The 15721-nt window shown below is 43.2% G+C and overlaps 1 protein-coding gene across 1 annotated transcript in view; it reads left to right on the forward strand.

Moving 5' to 3' along the window:
• Nucleotides 1-15721, forward strand: part of KCNH4 (potassium voltage-gated channel subfamily H member 4) — a 568276-nt gene that overhangs the window by 416390 nt on the left and 136165 nt on the right. Inside the window, exons 11-14 of the mRNA XM_082271443.1 lie at nt 835-1049; nt 1135-1173; nt 8064-8431; nt 9321-9430. Coding sequence (XP_082127569.1) covers nt 835-1049; nt 1135-1173; nt 8064-8431; nt 9321-9430 — 732 coding nt within the window. The remainder of the gene's footprint in view (nt 1-834; nt 1050-1134; nt 1174-8063; nt 8432-9320; nt 9431-15721) is intronic.

The raw sequence follows: 15721 nt of genomic DNA on the forward strand, positions 1-15721 counted from the left end.
TGGTGTTTTTTGATTACAGAAGTTCGGGTCCCATTGATTTCAATGGGGTTCTGAAATCCGGGCCGAACTTTCGTGAAGTTCGGGTGTTCTGGTCGAACCGAACTTTTCAAAAGTTCGATCATCCCTAGTGCTGAGACACCTCCCTCTCCGCTCTACAAGCGGAGACGGAGCTGTCATCCGCCCGGCTCAACGGGGATCGCGGATCGATCCCCGCTGAGCAACACGGATCCGCCTGCGGAGGCGGACCGTGTGAAAGAAGCCTAATGGTGCTGCTGATAATTAGCTGCAAGGCTTAGTTTAAAGTGTATGTAAAGTTAAAACTTTTTTTAATTGTTTTGGATAGATTGTGGAAGGGTCAGTACTCTTGTTGGGCTTATACAGTATTGCTGCTTATGTCCCTGCAAGGAAGATTCACCCTTACTATTAGTCCTGGCGACCATTGTCCCTGGTACAGGAAGTAATAACAAATCCAATATTTATGAGTTGTCACAGGACCAGGAATATAGGGGAAATATTCCAATGGGGGAAACCGTTCTGGTCACAAACTTATAAAAGGCAGTAACAATATGCTTTGAAGAGATATCCTCTTACTTCCTGCTGTATTTCTGAAACAGGAAGTGGAGGAACATCTCTCCTTTGGGACACGGGCCGAAAAAAAAAAAAAAAAAAAAGTCTTAACCATTACCTACTCTATCTTCAACTAAAGGAAAAGTTTTGGTTTTGCATACATAAATATGTTGTATAATATCACAAGTCCCAGCACAATGTATAGATTAGATGTATTACCTAAACACTGTTATGTATGTTTTTTCATATGTTCTTTGGCGGCTCCAGGTAAAGGTGATCTTATTGGTGCTGACCTCACCAGCAAAGACCAGGTGATTAAAACAAATGCTGACGTGAAAGCGCTGACATACTGTGACCTGCAGTACCTTACTCTACGAGGGCTTCTGGAAGTACTGGAACTGTACCCCGAGTATTCCAGCAAATTCATGGCAGACATCCACCATGATCTGACATTTAATCTACGGGAAGGCAGTGAGACAGATGTAAGAGATTTGTGAAATGAGTGCTATTTCTGCTGTGGTGTATACTGTATATTAATCACACTTTGCCTTCTATCACCAATTATAGGGCTACTACAGGTTTTCTCGTTCGCCACGACTATCACAGGTAATACCCCTTATATATTTGAGCATTGTTTTTCTTTCTGCTGCTTAGAATTATATTGTTCGTGTTTGGTTTTAGTATGACACAATGAAAACATGGTACGTTTGTCTTGAATGCATGTCTACCATTCTTTGACCTTTTTTGATTGCAGCAATGTTAGTCATCGACATGGATGCATCTTGTAATTAGGGCAAAATAAGTGAATCACCCAAGGTTCAGTTGTTTGTTCAGGCATTAGTCATGGTTATGGATTACATTTCTTTTTTAGATCTAAATAGTGAAGTAGTTTTAGTGCTCAGAAAAGCTATAACAAATGGTAGATTATTTGGTGGTTTGAAAAGTATCCAGGTAATAAACAATATATCCTAAAAGACCCTATATTCTTTTGAGTACAAAAACACTCCAGCTGCTACGAACATGCACTGATATTTGAATGCAGCAAATTTTGAAGATCATCAGAAAAGATCCACAAAGCCAGATATAATACCTAGATTACCTAGACATGAAATGATCATCACCCCATCTGGCTTATTAGAGTCAGATCAGGAAATAATTATGTGGGCAACCTCAAACACCCCCTAGCCCACTGATCTTGGGGGAAATATTGATAGTTTGGAATAGGTATATCCAGTGTATATCCCTGGTGTTGTCAGAGAATAGGTGCAGGAACTCAACCACGACCCCAACCCCCCCCCCCTCCCGAACTGCAGCAAAGGGTAGGTGTGGCTAAGCTGCAGTGGAATGGTCTTTAAATGGAAGGTGCGGTAAATACAAGTAGTGCACTACATACATAGTGCAGAGTTTAGGCATGTGCCACACACAGATTGTAGAGTTCAGGAGTGCACTACACACAGAGTTTAGGGGTGCACTACGCAAAGAGTGCAGTGTTCGGGGTTGCACTACTCACAGACTGCAGTGTTCAGGGGTGCACTACGCACAGAGTGCAGTGTTCAGGGGTGCACTACGCACAGAGTGCAGTGGACACAAAAAAAACCCGTATAAGCGAAGCCAATACCCCTATGTAGGTATATATCAAAAAATAGAAAATAAAAAGATGGGGCTTTATGGGCTAAACGGGAGGAGAGCAGTGTTCAGAGGCGTACTACGCACAGAGAGCAGAGTTCAGGGGTGCATTATGCAGAGATTTCAGAGGTACACACTGCAGAGATTGCAGATTTCAGGGGTACACTATGCAGAGATTGCAGATTTCAGGGGTGCAGTACAGTACACACAGAGCGCAGGGTTCAGCTCTCTTTCATGGCTACTTACCTCTGCATCCCCCCATCCAACTTTTACTTTCACCCCTCCTAAGCTCACCCCCCCCCAACTAGCCTCCCCCCTCAAAACCTCCACTATCCTCCATGTGTCCTACCTTTGTAGCTGAACCACTGGCCAGCTCTAGTACCACCATACTGTAGGTGACTCTGCCTCTAAGCTGCAAGATCATCCAGTGGGACGTTGGCATCCTGGCATGAGGCAACAGACACTGCATGCTACCAGGGGATGCTCCTCTCCAGCCTACACAGTTGTAGTCATAAGTTTACATACCCTGCCAGAATTTGATTTCTCCGGTCATTTTTCCAAGAATATGAATGATAACACAAAAACTTTTCTTGCACTCATGGTTAGTGTTTGGCTGAAGCCATTTATTATCAATCAAATATGTTTACTCTTTTTAAATCATAATGACAACAGAAACTACCCAAATGACCCTGATCAAAAGTTTACATACCCTGGTGATTTTGGCCTGATAACATGCACACAAGTTGACACAAAGAGATTTGAATGGCTATTAAAGGTAACCATCCTCACCTGTGATCTGTTTGCTTGTATATGGTGTGTGTGTGTATATAAAAGGTCAATGAGTTTCTGAACTCCTGACAGCCCCTTGCATCTTTCATCCAGTGCTGCACTGACGTTTCTGGATTCTGAGTCAGGGGGAAAGCAAAAGAATTGTCAAAGGATCTGTGGGAAAAGGTAGTTGAATTGTATAAAACAGGAATAGGATAACAAAAGATATTCAAGGAATTGAGACTGCCAATCAGCATTTTTCAAACTCTAATCAAGAAGTGGAAAATGGGGGGTTCTGTTGAAACCAAACCACGGTCAGGTAGACCAACTAAAATTTCAGACACAACTGGCATGAAAATTGTTTGGGATGCAAAGAAAAACCCACAAATAACTTCAGGTGAAATACAGGACTTTGAGTTGTATTGTATTGTATTGTATTGTTGTACATGTGGTGTGGCTGTTTCAAGGTGCACAATAACACTTGAATATGCACTTGAAGAAAGATGGGCTGCATGGTCGAGTCGCCAGAAGAAAGCCATTACCACGCAAATGCCAAAAAATTATCCAACTTACGCCAAACAGCACAGAGACAAGCCTCAAACCTTCCGGTACAAAGTAATTTGGAGTGATGAGACCAAAATTGAGCTTTTTGGCCACAACCATACATTTGGAGAGGCGTCAGCAAGGCCAATGATGAAAGGTACACCATTCCTACTGTGAAAGACAGAGGTAGATCGCTGATGTTTTGGGGATGTGTGAGCTACAAAGGCACAGGAAATTTGGTCAGAATTGATGGCAAGATGAATGCAGTATGTTATCAAAAAATACTGGAGGAAATTTTGCATTCATCAGCCCGGAAGCTGCACATGGGACTTACTTGGACATTCCAACATAACAATGATCCTAAACACAAGGCCAAGTTGACCTATCATTGGCTACAGCAGAATAAAGTGAAGGTTCTGGAGTGGCCATCTCAGTCTCCTGACCTCATTATCAGGGCCGGCCTTAGGTGTTCAGGCGCCCTGTGCGAGCTAATCCCCCTAACATCAGAGACCCCCTACACACACACAAAGCCCCCCTCACATCCGAGTCCTCCCCCCCCACAGAGCCCCCCTCACATCAGAGACCCCCCACACAAATCCCCCCTCACATCAGAGACCCCCACAAAAGCCCCCTTACAGAGACCCCCCACACAGAGCCCCCCTTACATCAGCGACCTCCCACACCAAGCCCCCCTGACATCAGAGACCCCCCACACCAAGCCCCCCTGACATCAGAGACCCCCCACACCAAGCCCCCCTGACATCAGAGACCCCGCACACAAAGCCCCCTCACATCAGAGACCCCACACACAGAGCCCCCTTACATTAGAGACCCCCCCCTTACATCAGAGACCCCCCCACAAAGCCCCCCTTACATCAGAGACCCCCCACACAAAGCCCCCCTAACATTAGAGACCCCCCACATCAGAGACCCCCCACAAAGAGCCCCCCTTACATCAGAGACCCCCCCACACAAAGCCCCCCTAACATCAGAGACCCCCTACACACACACACACACAAAGCCCCCCTTACATCAGAGAGCCCTCTTACATCAGAGAGCCCCCTTACATCACAGAACCCCACACAAACCCCTCTTACATCAGAGCCCCCCACATCAGAGAGACCCCCTTACATCACAGACTCCCCACAAAAAGCCCCCTTACATCAGAGCCCCCCTCCCACATCAGAGAGCCCCCCTTACATCACAGACCCCCCCACAAAAAGCCCCCCCCCCACACACAAAGCCCCCCACATCAGAGACAGCCCCCCACATCAGAGTCAGCCCCCCACATCAGAGAGCCCCCCTCACACAGAGTCCCCCACATCAGAGACCCCCCTTACATGTTTTGAAGGAGACCTCACTTACCTCACGCTGTGTGCTCTGCAGCTTTTTTTTTCTTCTTTAAACTTCCCGCCCACACATCCCCGGGGAGTGTGGGCAGGGTAGGAGGAGGAGGAGAAGGGCGGGGCGAGGAGGAGCTGACGATCCCTGCAGGGAGGAGGGAATCCGAGTCACCATGGTGGATCGGAGGCTGAGCTGTGTGTGATACACAGCTCGCCTCAGACTGTAAGCACAGCACTGCAGTAGGTGAGGTGACCGAGGCACAGCGGGAGGTAAGAGGCGGCCGCGGCCTGTGTTAACCCCGTCCAGGCCGCGGTCGCCGTTTACCTCCGGCTGTGCCTGATCTTCTGCGAGCTGTGATGGCCGCACGGCGCCCTTGTTGCCCATGGTGCCCTGTGCGGCCGCACGGCTCGCACACCCCTAAGGCCGGCCCTGCTCATTATCATTGAGCCGCTCTGGGGAGATCGCAAACTTGCAGTTCATGCAAGAGAGTCCAAGAATTTACAGGAAGTGGCTTTTTGCCAGGAAGAATGGGCAGATTTTCCATCTGAGTAGATAAAGAGCCTCATTCACAAATACCACAAAAGACTTCAAGCTGGTATTGATGTTAAAGGGGGTAATACACGGTATTAAGAACTGGGGTATGTAAACTTTTGATCAGGGTCATTTGGGTAGTTTCTGTTGTCATTATGATTTAAAAAGAGTAAACAGTTGATTGATAATAAATGGCTTCAGCCAAAGCCTAACCAAGGCCTCTGCTCCCCCACTTTCCATAATTTGGGGTCGATGCTATTTATGATCATGTAATGATATTGTATGGGATACATGTCATTACCATTTTGTAACCGGAGCTCATAATTTACATTTCCCCATTATGGGTTTTTTTTTTATCATATGCACTACTTTTTCTTGTCATATTTTGATATGTTAATAAAGAATATTTTTATAGAATTCTTTCATGTTTTTGACTACCACTATTGCTGCCTAAAAACCCTCTGGGGGTAGATACGTCTGGTATCATTTGTCTCTAGTCATTACTATTGGGTGAGCAGCCACTCCACCTTCAGTGTTGTATCTCCAACTATACGAGTCTCCCTTGTCCCCACCTTGCACTCTTTGGAATCCATTCAGGAGATGAGATCTGTGGGAACCACTGGGAGGCAAGCTGTCACCTGTAAACTCGAAAATGACAGTGGGTAGCAGAGGACCAGAGCCGGAGGTGGCGGAACTCTGTTCTGCCACGTTCTGACTGTAAAAAAACCCTATATATTTGAACAATCGCCGCTATTTCTGTAAGACTTGTGCAAACATGTCTACATAAACATACACATTGGCCAAGATGATCATGCAGGTTTACAAAAGATCATTCTGTATTTGGATCTTCTGACTGCCATGTCATGTCTATATAAAAGACAAGACTTTTAGGCTCCATACATTTGGATGAGCATAATAAAATACTCCTATCTACACTAGATCTTTCTGCCAGGAGCTGGCAGAAATATAAGCCCCGGTTCACACTTGTGCGTGTGCGGGGTTCGCATGTAATGTCGGAGCGCACTGCTCCGACATTACATGCGATCGGCTGTGCGGTGCGAGTTTAGCCATACAGTTTGTATGGCTAAATTCGCACCACAGCCGCACCAAACACGCACAGGGACCCTTTTTGGCAGCCGCATCAGGATCGGATCGCACAGCGTTTCACACTTGTGCAATCCGATCCTGTGCGAACTGCACGATCGCACTGCGATATGCGATCAAACTGGGGGTGTCGTTAACATTACATTGACACCCCCAGCGTATCGCATATGGCAGTGTGAACTGCCGGGGGTGCGTGTGCGATGCGGGAACAGTCTGCGGATTCGCAGCCTTCCCGCATCGCATAAATGTGAACCGAGGCTCAAGCATAAAAATTCCTCTTTTGGTGCGTAATTACGTGAGTTTATGCACCTTTACAGGCGTACAGCATTTAGAAAGCATATGAGTATAAACTCATTCTATTGCCAAGAATATCAATTTATTCTAGCCATTGGAATACATTTGCGTGCATATGTGCATAAATTATGCCAGTATGCTCCTCTCCAAAATGCAGATTTGGGGCATTTTTTATGCCTCTGAATGCTGCTATAAAGTATGAACCTGAACTCCACACTGTGCTTGCTACCTTCAAGGGTGCAGTGCTGTCCTTCAATACGTTTGGTGCATAAATTAATTAATATATAAAGTTATTCAGTGACCAAAATATTATTAATAAAATAAAATACAATATCTATTATATACACAAATATATCAAAGTGAGTCCATCTTTCAGTGCCAGTCCATAAAGATAAATATGTAAAAAAAAATCTGTGAATCGTGTAATCCATAGTTACATAGTTAGCGAGGTTGAAAAAAGACATCAGTCCATCCAGTTCAACCTATGATGTGTGTGTGTGTGTTTGCTTTTAACCGTACATTGTACAATCCCATACACCAAAAAAAAAAATGTGTGTATCGGCCTTTGTTCACCACGGTTCCCTTCACCCCACCTGTTTGGGTGGACTTCACTACCTAAAGGAGGTCAGTATGCACATTTGCAGTGTAAAGGTGGCACTGCTTCCACTAACAGATCAAATCCAGTTCACAGCTCTTTGCATAGTACCATATATGTAAGAGGCAAGAGGAAAAAATCATAGTGCAGATCGCCCATACAATATATTTATTAACAGTAAAAATACCACTCACAATTCAGAAGTCTTAACACAGGCATAGCCTGGACCTTTGAGAAAGCCCATTTTAGCGCTACGCCTGAGGTGGGTGGTGACATAATCCTGCTGGATGGAGCCAGGTAGAGCTGTGCAAGAGGAGAATAGTACTGAAATATGGCTGTATTTGACTTCTGAATTGTGAGTGGTACTTTTTAATCATTCCCACATTCAGTAGTCACTGAAAACTCTGCTTATGTATTTTTCATTATATGGGGCTAGTGGCAGGTTTACTTTAACATTTTGCATATTGTTTAATATTGGCTGCAATTAAAACTTCTTTGTGTTACTTCAATAAAGGATGGATTTTTGGCTGTATAAAAATTTCAATGAAATTATATGTCCATTATTGTACTGGATGATGAGCATGATCTGCCAGAATGGTCAATTTTGTTTCATGGGTAATTTGTGGATCATTTATTGATAAAATCAGTTTGTGAAACTCATAGAAATATTATTTGTAAATGTATTTTTCAGCCACGCCCAGAATCTGGTACTACCCCCGACAAGAAGTTAGCATCAATCCTTGAAGATAAAGATGAGCCGGATGACTTTTTCCGGCACTCTCCAGCCACTATGACACGTAGAAAACTCTTGCTGCCAAATCTTAACAGTCCTGTGCGCCGTGGCTCTCTCAGCAGCCTCCTGGGAGATGATCTGAGACAGTTCTCTGCTTTCCGGCGTAATTGCCGGTCTCCAGCCCGGAACAGTCGAGGAAGAAGCCCCTCTCCCCAGTGTCGCAAAGAAGAAAGGCTGTCTGAGTCAGAAAATGTAAGCTCCCGAAAGCCAGCCAAACTCCTTATCCCATCACTCAACACCTATGGTCCACCAGATCTCAGTCCTCGGTAAGTTGGGTTCTTTCATCCTGTCAGCAGAAGCGTCTTTGTTTCTTAAAGGAATTATAAACAGAAAATGAAACTTTACTTACAGTCCAGAAAATGAATTATGCACAACACTAATGGCACTTTTCCACTGCAAGTACCGGCTTGGCTTTACTCGGCCCTGCTTGGCCCGGTTTGCTTTTCCACTGCTGGTACCGCATGGTACGGTGTTGGAACGGTTCGGTACAGTACGGTATGGTTTGCTTTTCCACTAAAGTTAAGTGGGTGGGATAACAATGGGGTGGGTGGGATTCTCTGACCAAGTGGCTAGTAGTGACTGCATGCAAAGGATTGTGGGATATGGTACCGGGTATGGTACCTCTTGGAACCACAATCGAGGTGGTACTGTTTTTGAGAGCCGTACCGTTCGGTTCCATGCAGTGGAAAAGCGCTGCCGTACCGAACCGTTCCTACACCATACCATGCGGTACCAGCAGTGGAAAAGCACAAAAGTGAGCCGAACCGTTCGGTTCCATGCAGTGGAAAAGCGCCATAAAATGTTTACGTTTTCACCATGACTGACAGCAAAATGCACATTTTTGTAAATTTAGTATTAACTTTATTATTAGTTTCAATGTATTTTTACCTTGGAAGAGAAGAGGATGATTTGTTGTGCATATCTTGGATTGAGCAGGGGATTCTGCCCAACTCTTTCCATCAAAGGTGTTTATGTGATATGCATCCATGGATATAACAGAATTCATTCACATAAGCTTTTCCAATTAGAAAGAGATGGAACATTGTGTGAACTGATAGGCCACTATAGGTTTATGACATTTCTTATTTGTTTCCCTCATCATCTGGATTACCATTGGTTCTATTTCTAAATATATTAATCAATCTCTCCTTACAGAGTGGTGGATGGAATTGAGGACAGTGGAGATGTCTCTGAAAGCCAAACTTTTCAGTTCAACATGGACAACTCAAGAGCAAGGTCGCCGGTCAGGCAGTCTCCTGTAGCAGGTATAATTTTAGATAGATTACAAGCAATTAATATTATTGTCCATTGATACCTGTTATTCAGGGCTTATTTCCATAGCATTTACCAATCGGAGCAGACAGGGAACTGCCTTTCCTGACATTAGTAGTCAGGAATTCCAGATCCTTTACTTGCCTCACTTACATGTTTTGGACAGCATTCTGCCAACACTTTGACCAGGGCTTGATCTATACTTCCTGGCCCTCTGGGCCAACTTTCTTAGCTGCCTCCTTCAACCTTAGTCAATGGGCTAGCTTTAGTATCACACTAAAAAAAAATCAGACATCAGATATCATACAAGATGAGCTAAAGATGGGGGCAAAAAAGGGCAACAAAACAATTTTCTCACTGTTCCTCAGTGCAACAGGAACCATAAACATTAAGACTAGTCTACTAACAGTGGACTAGTCTACTAGCAGTGTGGGTCTAAGCAAAATTTAACTACACAGAAAACTATTTCATCAACAAAAATGCACAAATTGTGCAAGGAAGCAGGGTTAAAGACTCTTTCACATGGCTGTTCTGTGGAAGATCTGAACGGAAGCTCAATGTAAGTGGGAAGTGTAAGGAATTAGCTCAATAGCGGGTTGTGCGTGACTCCCTGCATGAGTCAGAGCATGATGAAAAAGACACAGGATCTTGGTGAAACACAACTATGGTTTATTTCCAGAGTCTGTTTTTACAAAGTGCAGGAATCAGAACAACTAAAATAAACCCTTGTCACCTTGGGCGTCTAACTACAAACACAGGAACCTAACTATTTGTCCTGGAACAGCCTACCACTGCCCAGACAACTAACTGTCACACAGAATGAAACTAAAGCCTCGTACACACGCATCAAAAATTGGCAGGGAATTTTCGTCCAATGTCCGATCTGTCGATTTTCGGCTTGTTAATATGATGCTTCCGACAACAGACTCCGACTTTTCGGCCGAAAAAGATCTGGTGTGCAGACTATAAAAATTTTGTCCGCCGTCAAAACACTGCCGATTTTCGTGCAGTCAGTACAGATTTCGACAGGGAAAAATCGAATGAGCAAGTCTGGGCATGCTCAGAGAAGAAAGAACACAAAGAAAGCAAACCAACACATGACATCACTTCTGAAGTAGAATTTTGTTGGGCGAGAAAATTTGTGTGCAGTCTAGAGCACATTCCAACCAACAAAACACCACTCTGGACAAAAGACGGACGATCAGTCGGCCGATAATCGTTGCGTGTGTACGGGGCTTTAGTCTTTAGCCACACAGACTTAATCTCAACACTCAGAGAAGTTGTTGCTCCGCAGTCTGTCCTACACAGAGATCTGATTCCAGGGTGAAGCATTCTCTCTAAGCAGCCTGGGAGTTTTATAGAGCTCAGAGTAGTCAACCTAAGCTCACTACACAGCATAAATAGAAAAACAGTTTGTATACAGCATGAATCTGGGACATATATGTACATCTCCCATCCTGGACACAACCCATAGTTTTTCCTGGCTTCTTGTCACAGAATGTTGATGTAAACTGACGTGTGCATTTACATCCAGCTGCCTCTGTCCGTATAGGTAAAAAAAAAACAAAAAAAACAGAAAAGGTTTGAATCCTTTTCCACTTTTTTGGACCTAAATGGACAGAAGTAAAAAGATGCAAAATAATTGTTAATTATACATGGTAATGTCAGAAACATGTTGTATTAATGATTGTGCGCTGCCCTAGGCCATAGCCTACATGGCTACCATTACATGGTTACATAGTCGGTAAGGTTGAAGAACGACACTGGTTCATCCAGTTTAGACAGAGTGTGTGTATGACTACTTTCCATATCCCTGCTAGGAAACAAATCTTATCTTATCTACACTCCCCGGTCCGCTGACACCACCAACTGTGGGAAGGAGTTCCACATCCTTACCACCCTTACAGTAAAGAACCCCCTATGCAGTTTAAAACTGATTCATTTTGTGGCCACGTGTCTTCTTTAAAGACCCAAGATTAAAAAGTTTCCTTTTAATGCTAGAGTCACCATTCAGGGATTTGTATATCGCTATCATATCCCCTCTTAGTTGCCTCTTTTCCAGGGAGAATACGTTTAGTGTATAGAAATAAAGTGCAGCGCTAAAAAACACAAATAGAGTCCAATAAAGAACTAAAAATATTGTGAAAATAATGAAATATATGTTGTTGAGTCCCAAGTGAAAAAGGTTAAGCCGTAAAGGTGAACCATCCAAACTTATATAGGTGAACAAAGATGCAGATAGGTCCCCACACCACCGGAATAGAAGTTGAATGTGCTCACCAGAGCTTATGGACCCAAAATACTATACAACAAATAGGTCATAAGAGCTGGATATTAACCATGGTTCTCCTCAACAATGGCTGTATCACCGGATGATCAGACAAATAACGGTGTAATCTTAAACGAACATGGCTAGAACTCCCAATCAGGTATTTATATGTGGAAGTAAGCCAAACAACATGGACAAAGTGTAAAACCGCTTACATTTTAAATTTATTTAAAAAAGAGGGTCATATACACTTACAAACATCCATATATACAGCACAAAAAAATGTGAATGATGGTGGATGGCAAATGACTTGGTCCTGACGCGTTTCGTCACATTTGAGTTCCTCATAGGATGTTGCCAGTGAAAATAATCATTCCAAATGTATTTATAATAATACATAAGTTTAGTGTTTGTAGTCATTTCTCATAATTGGGGTCCTCTAGGCCCCTTATTAGCTTTGTAACCCTTCTCTGGAAGGTGTTGCCCTTGTAGAAATCTGAGCCTTGCTGTAACTAGCTGGAAAGAGGGGGCAAGAATAAGAAGGAAAAAGTAAAGCTTCCCAGTAATGTTGCAAGAACACATTTTGAAACACTACTTGTCAATTTAACTGTGCCAAGGAGGGCACCTCCACAACATTATCATATGGCTGCCATAGAGGACCAATGCAGATACATGAGTTCTCAACATTGTATATCAGTTTTTGTCTGTCCAGACCTAAGACTCGTATATACTTGCCCCTTTGTTTTCAATGTTCGTATTTAATTTGCTTTTAGAAAATGAGTACTTTGTTCTTGAAAATGTATCTTTAGTTGTCCATTCATGTGAGATCAGAACAAGCACAGATAATATCTTTTTCATGCTGCAAACCTGAAACTGAGCCCTTTTTCTATTATGCTAGTAAACCTATTAATATTTATGCCACTCGTATTTCAATGTCAAGGCTTAGTGGAGGCATACACTGCTCTGTCAAAATGCCTTCTTTGATCTATGTATACAGCCTAAATGACAGGAAATCCACACAGTTTTTAGCAACAAGGCAGTTTTAACTGGAGCCACTGAAACCCATAATTAGTCGGTTTGGGCATATTGCTCCAGAGGAAGACGGCTGTTATAGCTAAATAATTCAACAGGGAGAATAGGAACCCCCAAAGTTAGCTACTGCATATATGTAGTCCCAGGAACTCAAGCACAAAGCCCCTGAGCATTATAAAAAAAGAAATTGTAGAAAAATTAACTCTTCAAAATTTACCAGAAAAGTAAAAGTTTTGGGGTAAGGGATCTTTTAAGATATTAGGAAAAACTTTTTTAAAGAACCAGCTGTGGACACAGTCATGGAGGAAATTACCCATAAAGCTTGCTAAACAGTATGGTAGGACAAATCCCCTTGCTGGGCTATTGTACTCTGACAGTCACGCAAAAAATAACCAAATTTAAGCGCTATATGAACCCGCCAGGTGATGGGTAATGATATCAACGATAGTGGTCATAAATGATACCAAGTTCTGTGTCATAAATAAAACATAAAAAGTTTAAATTGCAAAATTAGTTCCATAAATGCTAATCATTGGTATAAAACAGCAGTACACCTTATGCAAAAATACCCCCTTGGTCTGCACTGGTGAAGCCAAATGAGGGGTTAGGGACTCACAAATGGGTGCCCATCCAGCATCATGTGGAAGGCATGGAACCAGCCAGGGACGGTGCAGCAGTGTGGGGCAGCTGTGCTGTACCCCTGGCTGTGAGGAGGTGGTGACAGAGTGCCCAAATGTAGGACAAAGGAGAATGTTAGGTCGCTTGATGCCTGATGTTGGGAGGCTGAGAGGGTCGCCGTGTGTGGCCACTCTGATCCCCCCACAGCGGGTACCGACCAGGAGGAGAATCGGGCGTGACGTCAGACCCTAGGGTTAGGATATCCAGAGCGAAGCTTGAACTACTGATCAGCCGCTGATGGTGAGCGGCAATGCCGGTGTTCTTAAATTTCATCGGACCCGTGAAAATTCCGGACCCTCGTCACTTCCGGTGACGCTACGTCACCACCAGCTGTTGCGAGCCACGGTGCGCATGTGCACAAGACATTTTCCAGGTCCGATGAGATTTTAAGACTTAGCGAACAGCTGACTGAGAGGAGGCGGGGCTGAGGCACCGGGTATGTGCGGTCCACCAACTCCACTTCCGGGTCTATGCGTTCCAGACATAGATCTTTTTTTTGGTGTTTTCTTTTCTTTCATTCCACACATTTACACACAATCCCTTTACTTCAATGGAACGGAAAGGCGAACACTTTTTTTTTAGCACATACCAACACACTGTGCAGGGGTCCAGAAGCACTGCATTTCCCATGATGCATTTCCCTTTTCTGCTTAATATAAATACTAATTATGATTACGATCAATATTAAACATTTTATTATTGCTCTCGATGTGTGTAAGGGAATGTGTGTAAATGTGTGGAATGATAGAAAATAAAACAACAAAAAAAAAGAAGATCTATGTCTGGAACGCATAGACCCGGAAGTGGAGTTGGTGGACCGCACATACCCGGCGCCTCAGCCCCGCCTCCTCTCAGTCAGCTGTTCGCTAAGTCTTAACATTTCATCGGACCTTCTTGTGCGCAGGCGCACTGGGGCTCGCACCAGCTGTTGCACCAGCTGGTGGTGACGTAGCGTCACCGGAAGTGACGAGGGTCCGGAATTTTCACGGGTCCGATGAAATTTTAGAACACCGGTGACACAGTGCAGATGAAACAAGGTAGCAAGCGGAGTAGCTGCTGTTATGTTAGCGTCAGATCTATTCATGTTTACAGTATTGTACTCTGACAGTCACAAGGGGCAGCTGTCAGAATACCCCTGAACAGTGGTTGCCTCTAATTGGATGCTGTGGCTGTTTTTTTTTTTAATTTTCCAGCAGGCTCCATCGACAAACAATTTGTCAAATGAAGCATGAAAGGCAGGGCCACCCATTGAGTAAATTTTGGTCAGTTCATCAGGAACTAGACAAAATTCTGTGATGGCCATCCGTGTTCATATTGCCATTGTGCTCAAAGGTGAACACACCACAAATATGCAATGACTGGGGTGCTTTGACCTCTCAGCAGTGTGTCAAGAAGCATATTTGAAACTGTCATTCTTTTGAAATACTGCAAGATACAAATCTGTACATTAACTTTGTTGACATTTATTATTACAGCTTGCCAGATTCTGAAGTGTAATTGCCTATATATTCTGCATTTTATATCCAAGCGTGTCATAGTGTGCTGTCACTAGCTGGTTACAACACAGAAAAAGAGCAATTAATTGGATCTTTGCCCTGTTTAGAAGTCAATAGTATCAAGCAAGCTGATGTATTTAATGGTGACAGCTTGGCATTAAATCTGAATCTAGTTAATACTTATGAGTTCATAAAAAAGCAAATATAAATGTTATTAAGAATGCAGAACACTCTGCAAAACTATACATTAAAATGCATAGTGCTAAATGGATGTATATGTACAGTGATATATAGACCTATACAGTATACAACAATCAGTGTTGGGGTAGTTACTCAAAAAATTTAACTAGTTACTAGTTACTTCTGTAAATTGTAATGAGATTACTTTACTAGTTACTGCATTTGAAAAGTAACTTCACGACTTATTACTTTACTTTCCTCTTTCTTAATTGACCGTGTAGAAGAAGATACATGACACTCTTTCTGCATAGAGTTTATTGTATAAACACAGGCTTTGGGAAACATGAGAACAAAACCGGAAAAAACTGAATAAAACATAAAGTGCAACAAAAAGTCATAAACTTCATCCCTCTCTATTCTTCGAAATAACAATTGTATCGCATGGCTTGGGTAACGCAGGAAAACGCGTTCCTATAGCCTAGTAAAGTAGTGTAGTTACCTCCTATAGCCTAGTAAAGTAGTGTAGTTACCAATATTAGTATTGTAACTAGTTACATTACTTCGTTACCAAAAAAAGTAATGTAGTTACTGTAATCAGTTACTTTGTAACTAGTTACCCTCAACACTGA

This window comes from Pelophylax lessonae (genome assembly GCF_965119305.1).
Source record: "Pelophylax lessonae genome assembly, chromosome: 11".
Classification (NCBI taxonomy): Eukaryota; Metazoa; Chordata; class Amphibia; order Anura; family Ranidae; genus Pelophylax; species Pelophylax lessonae.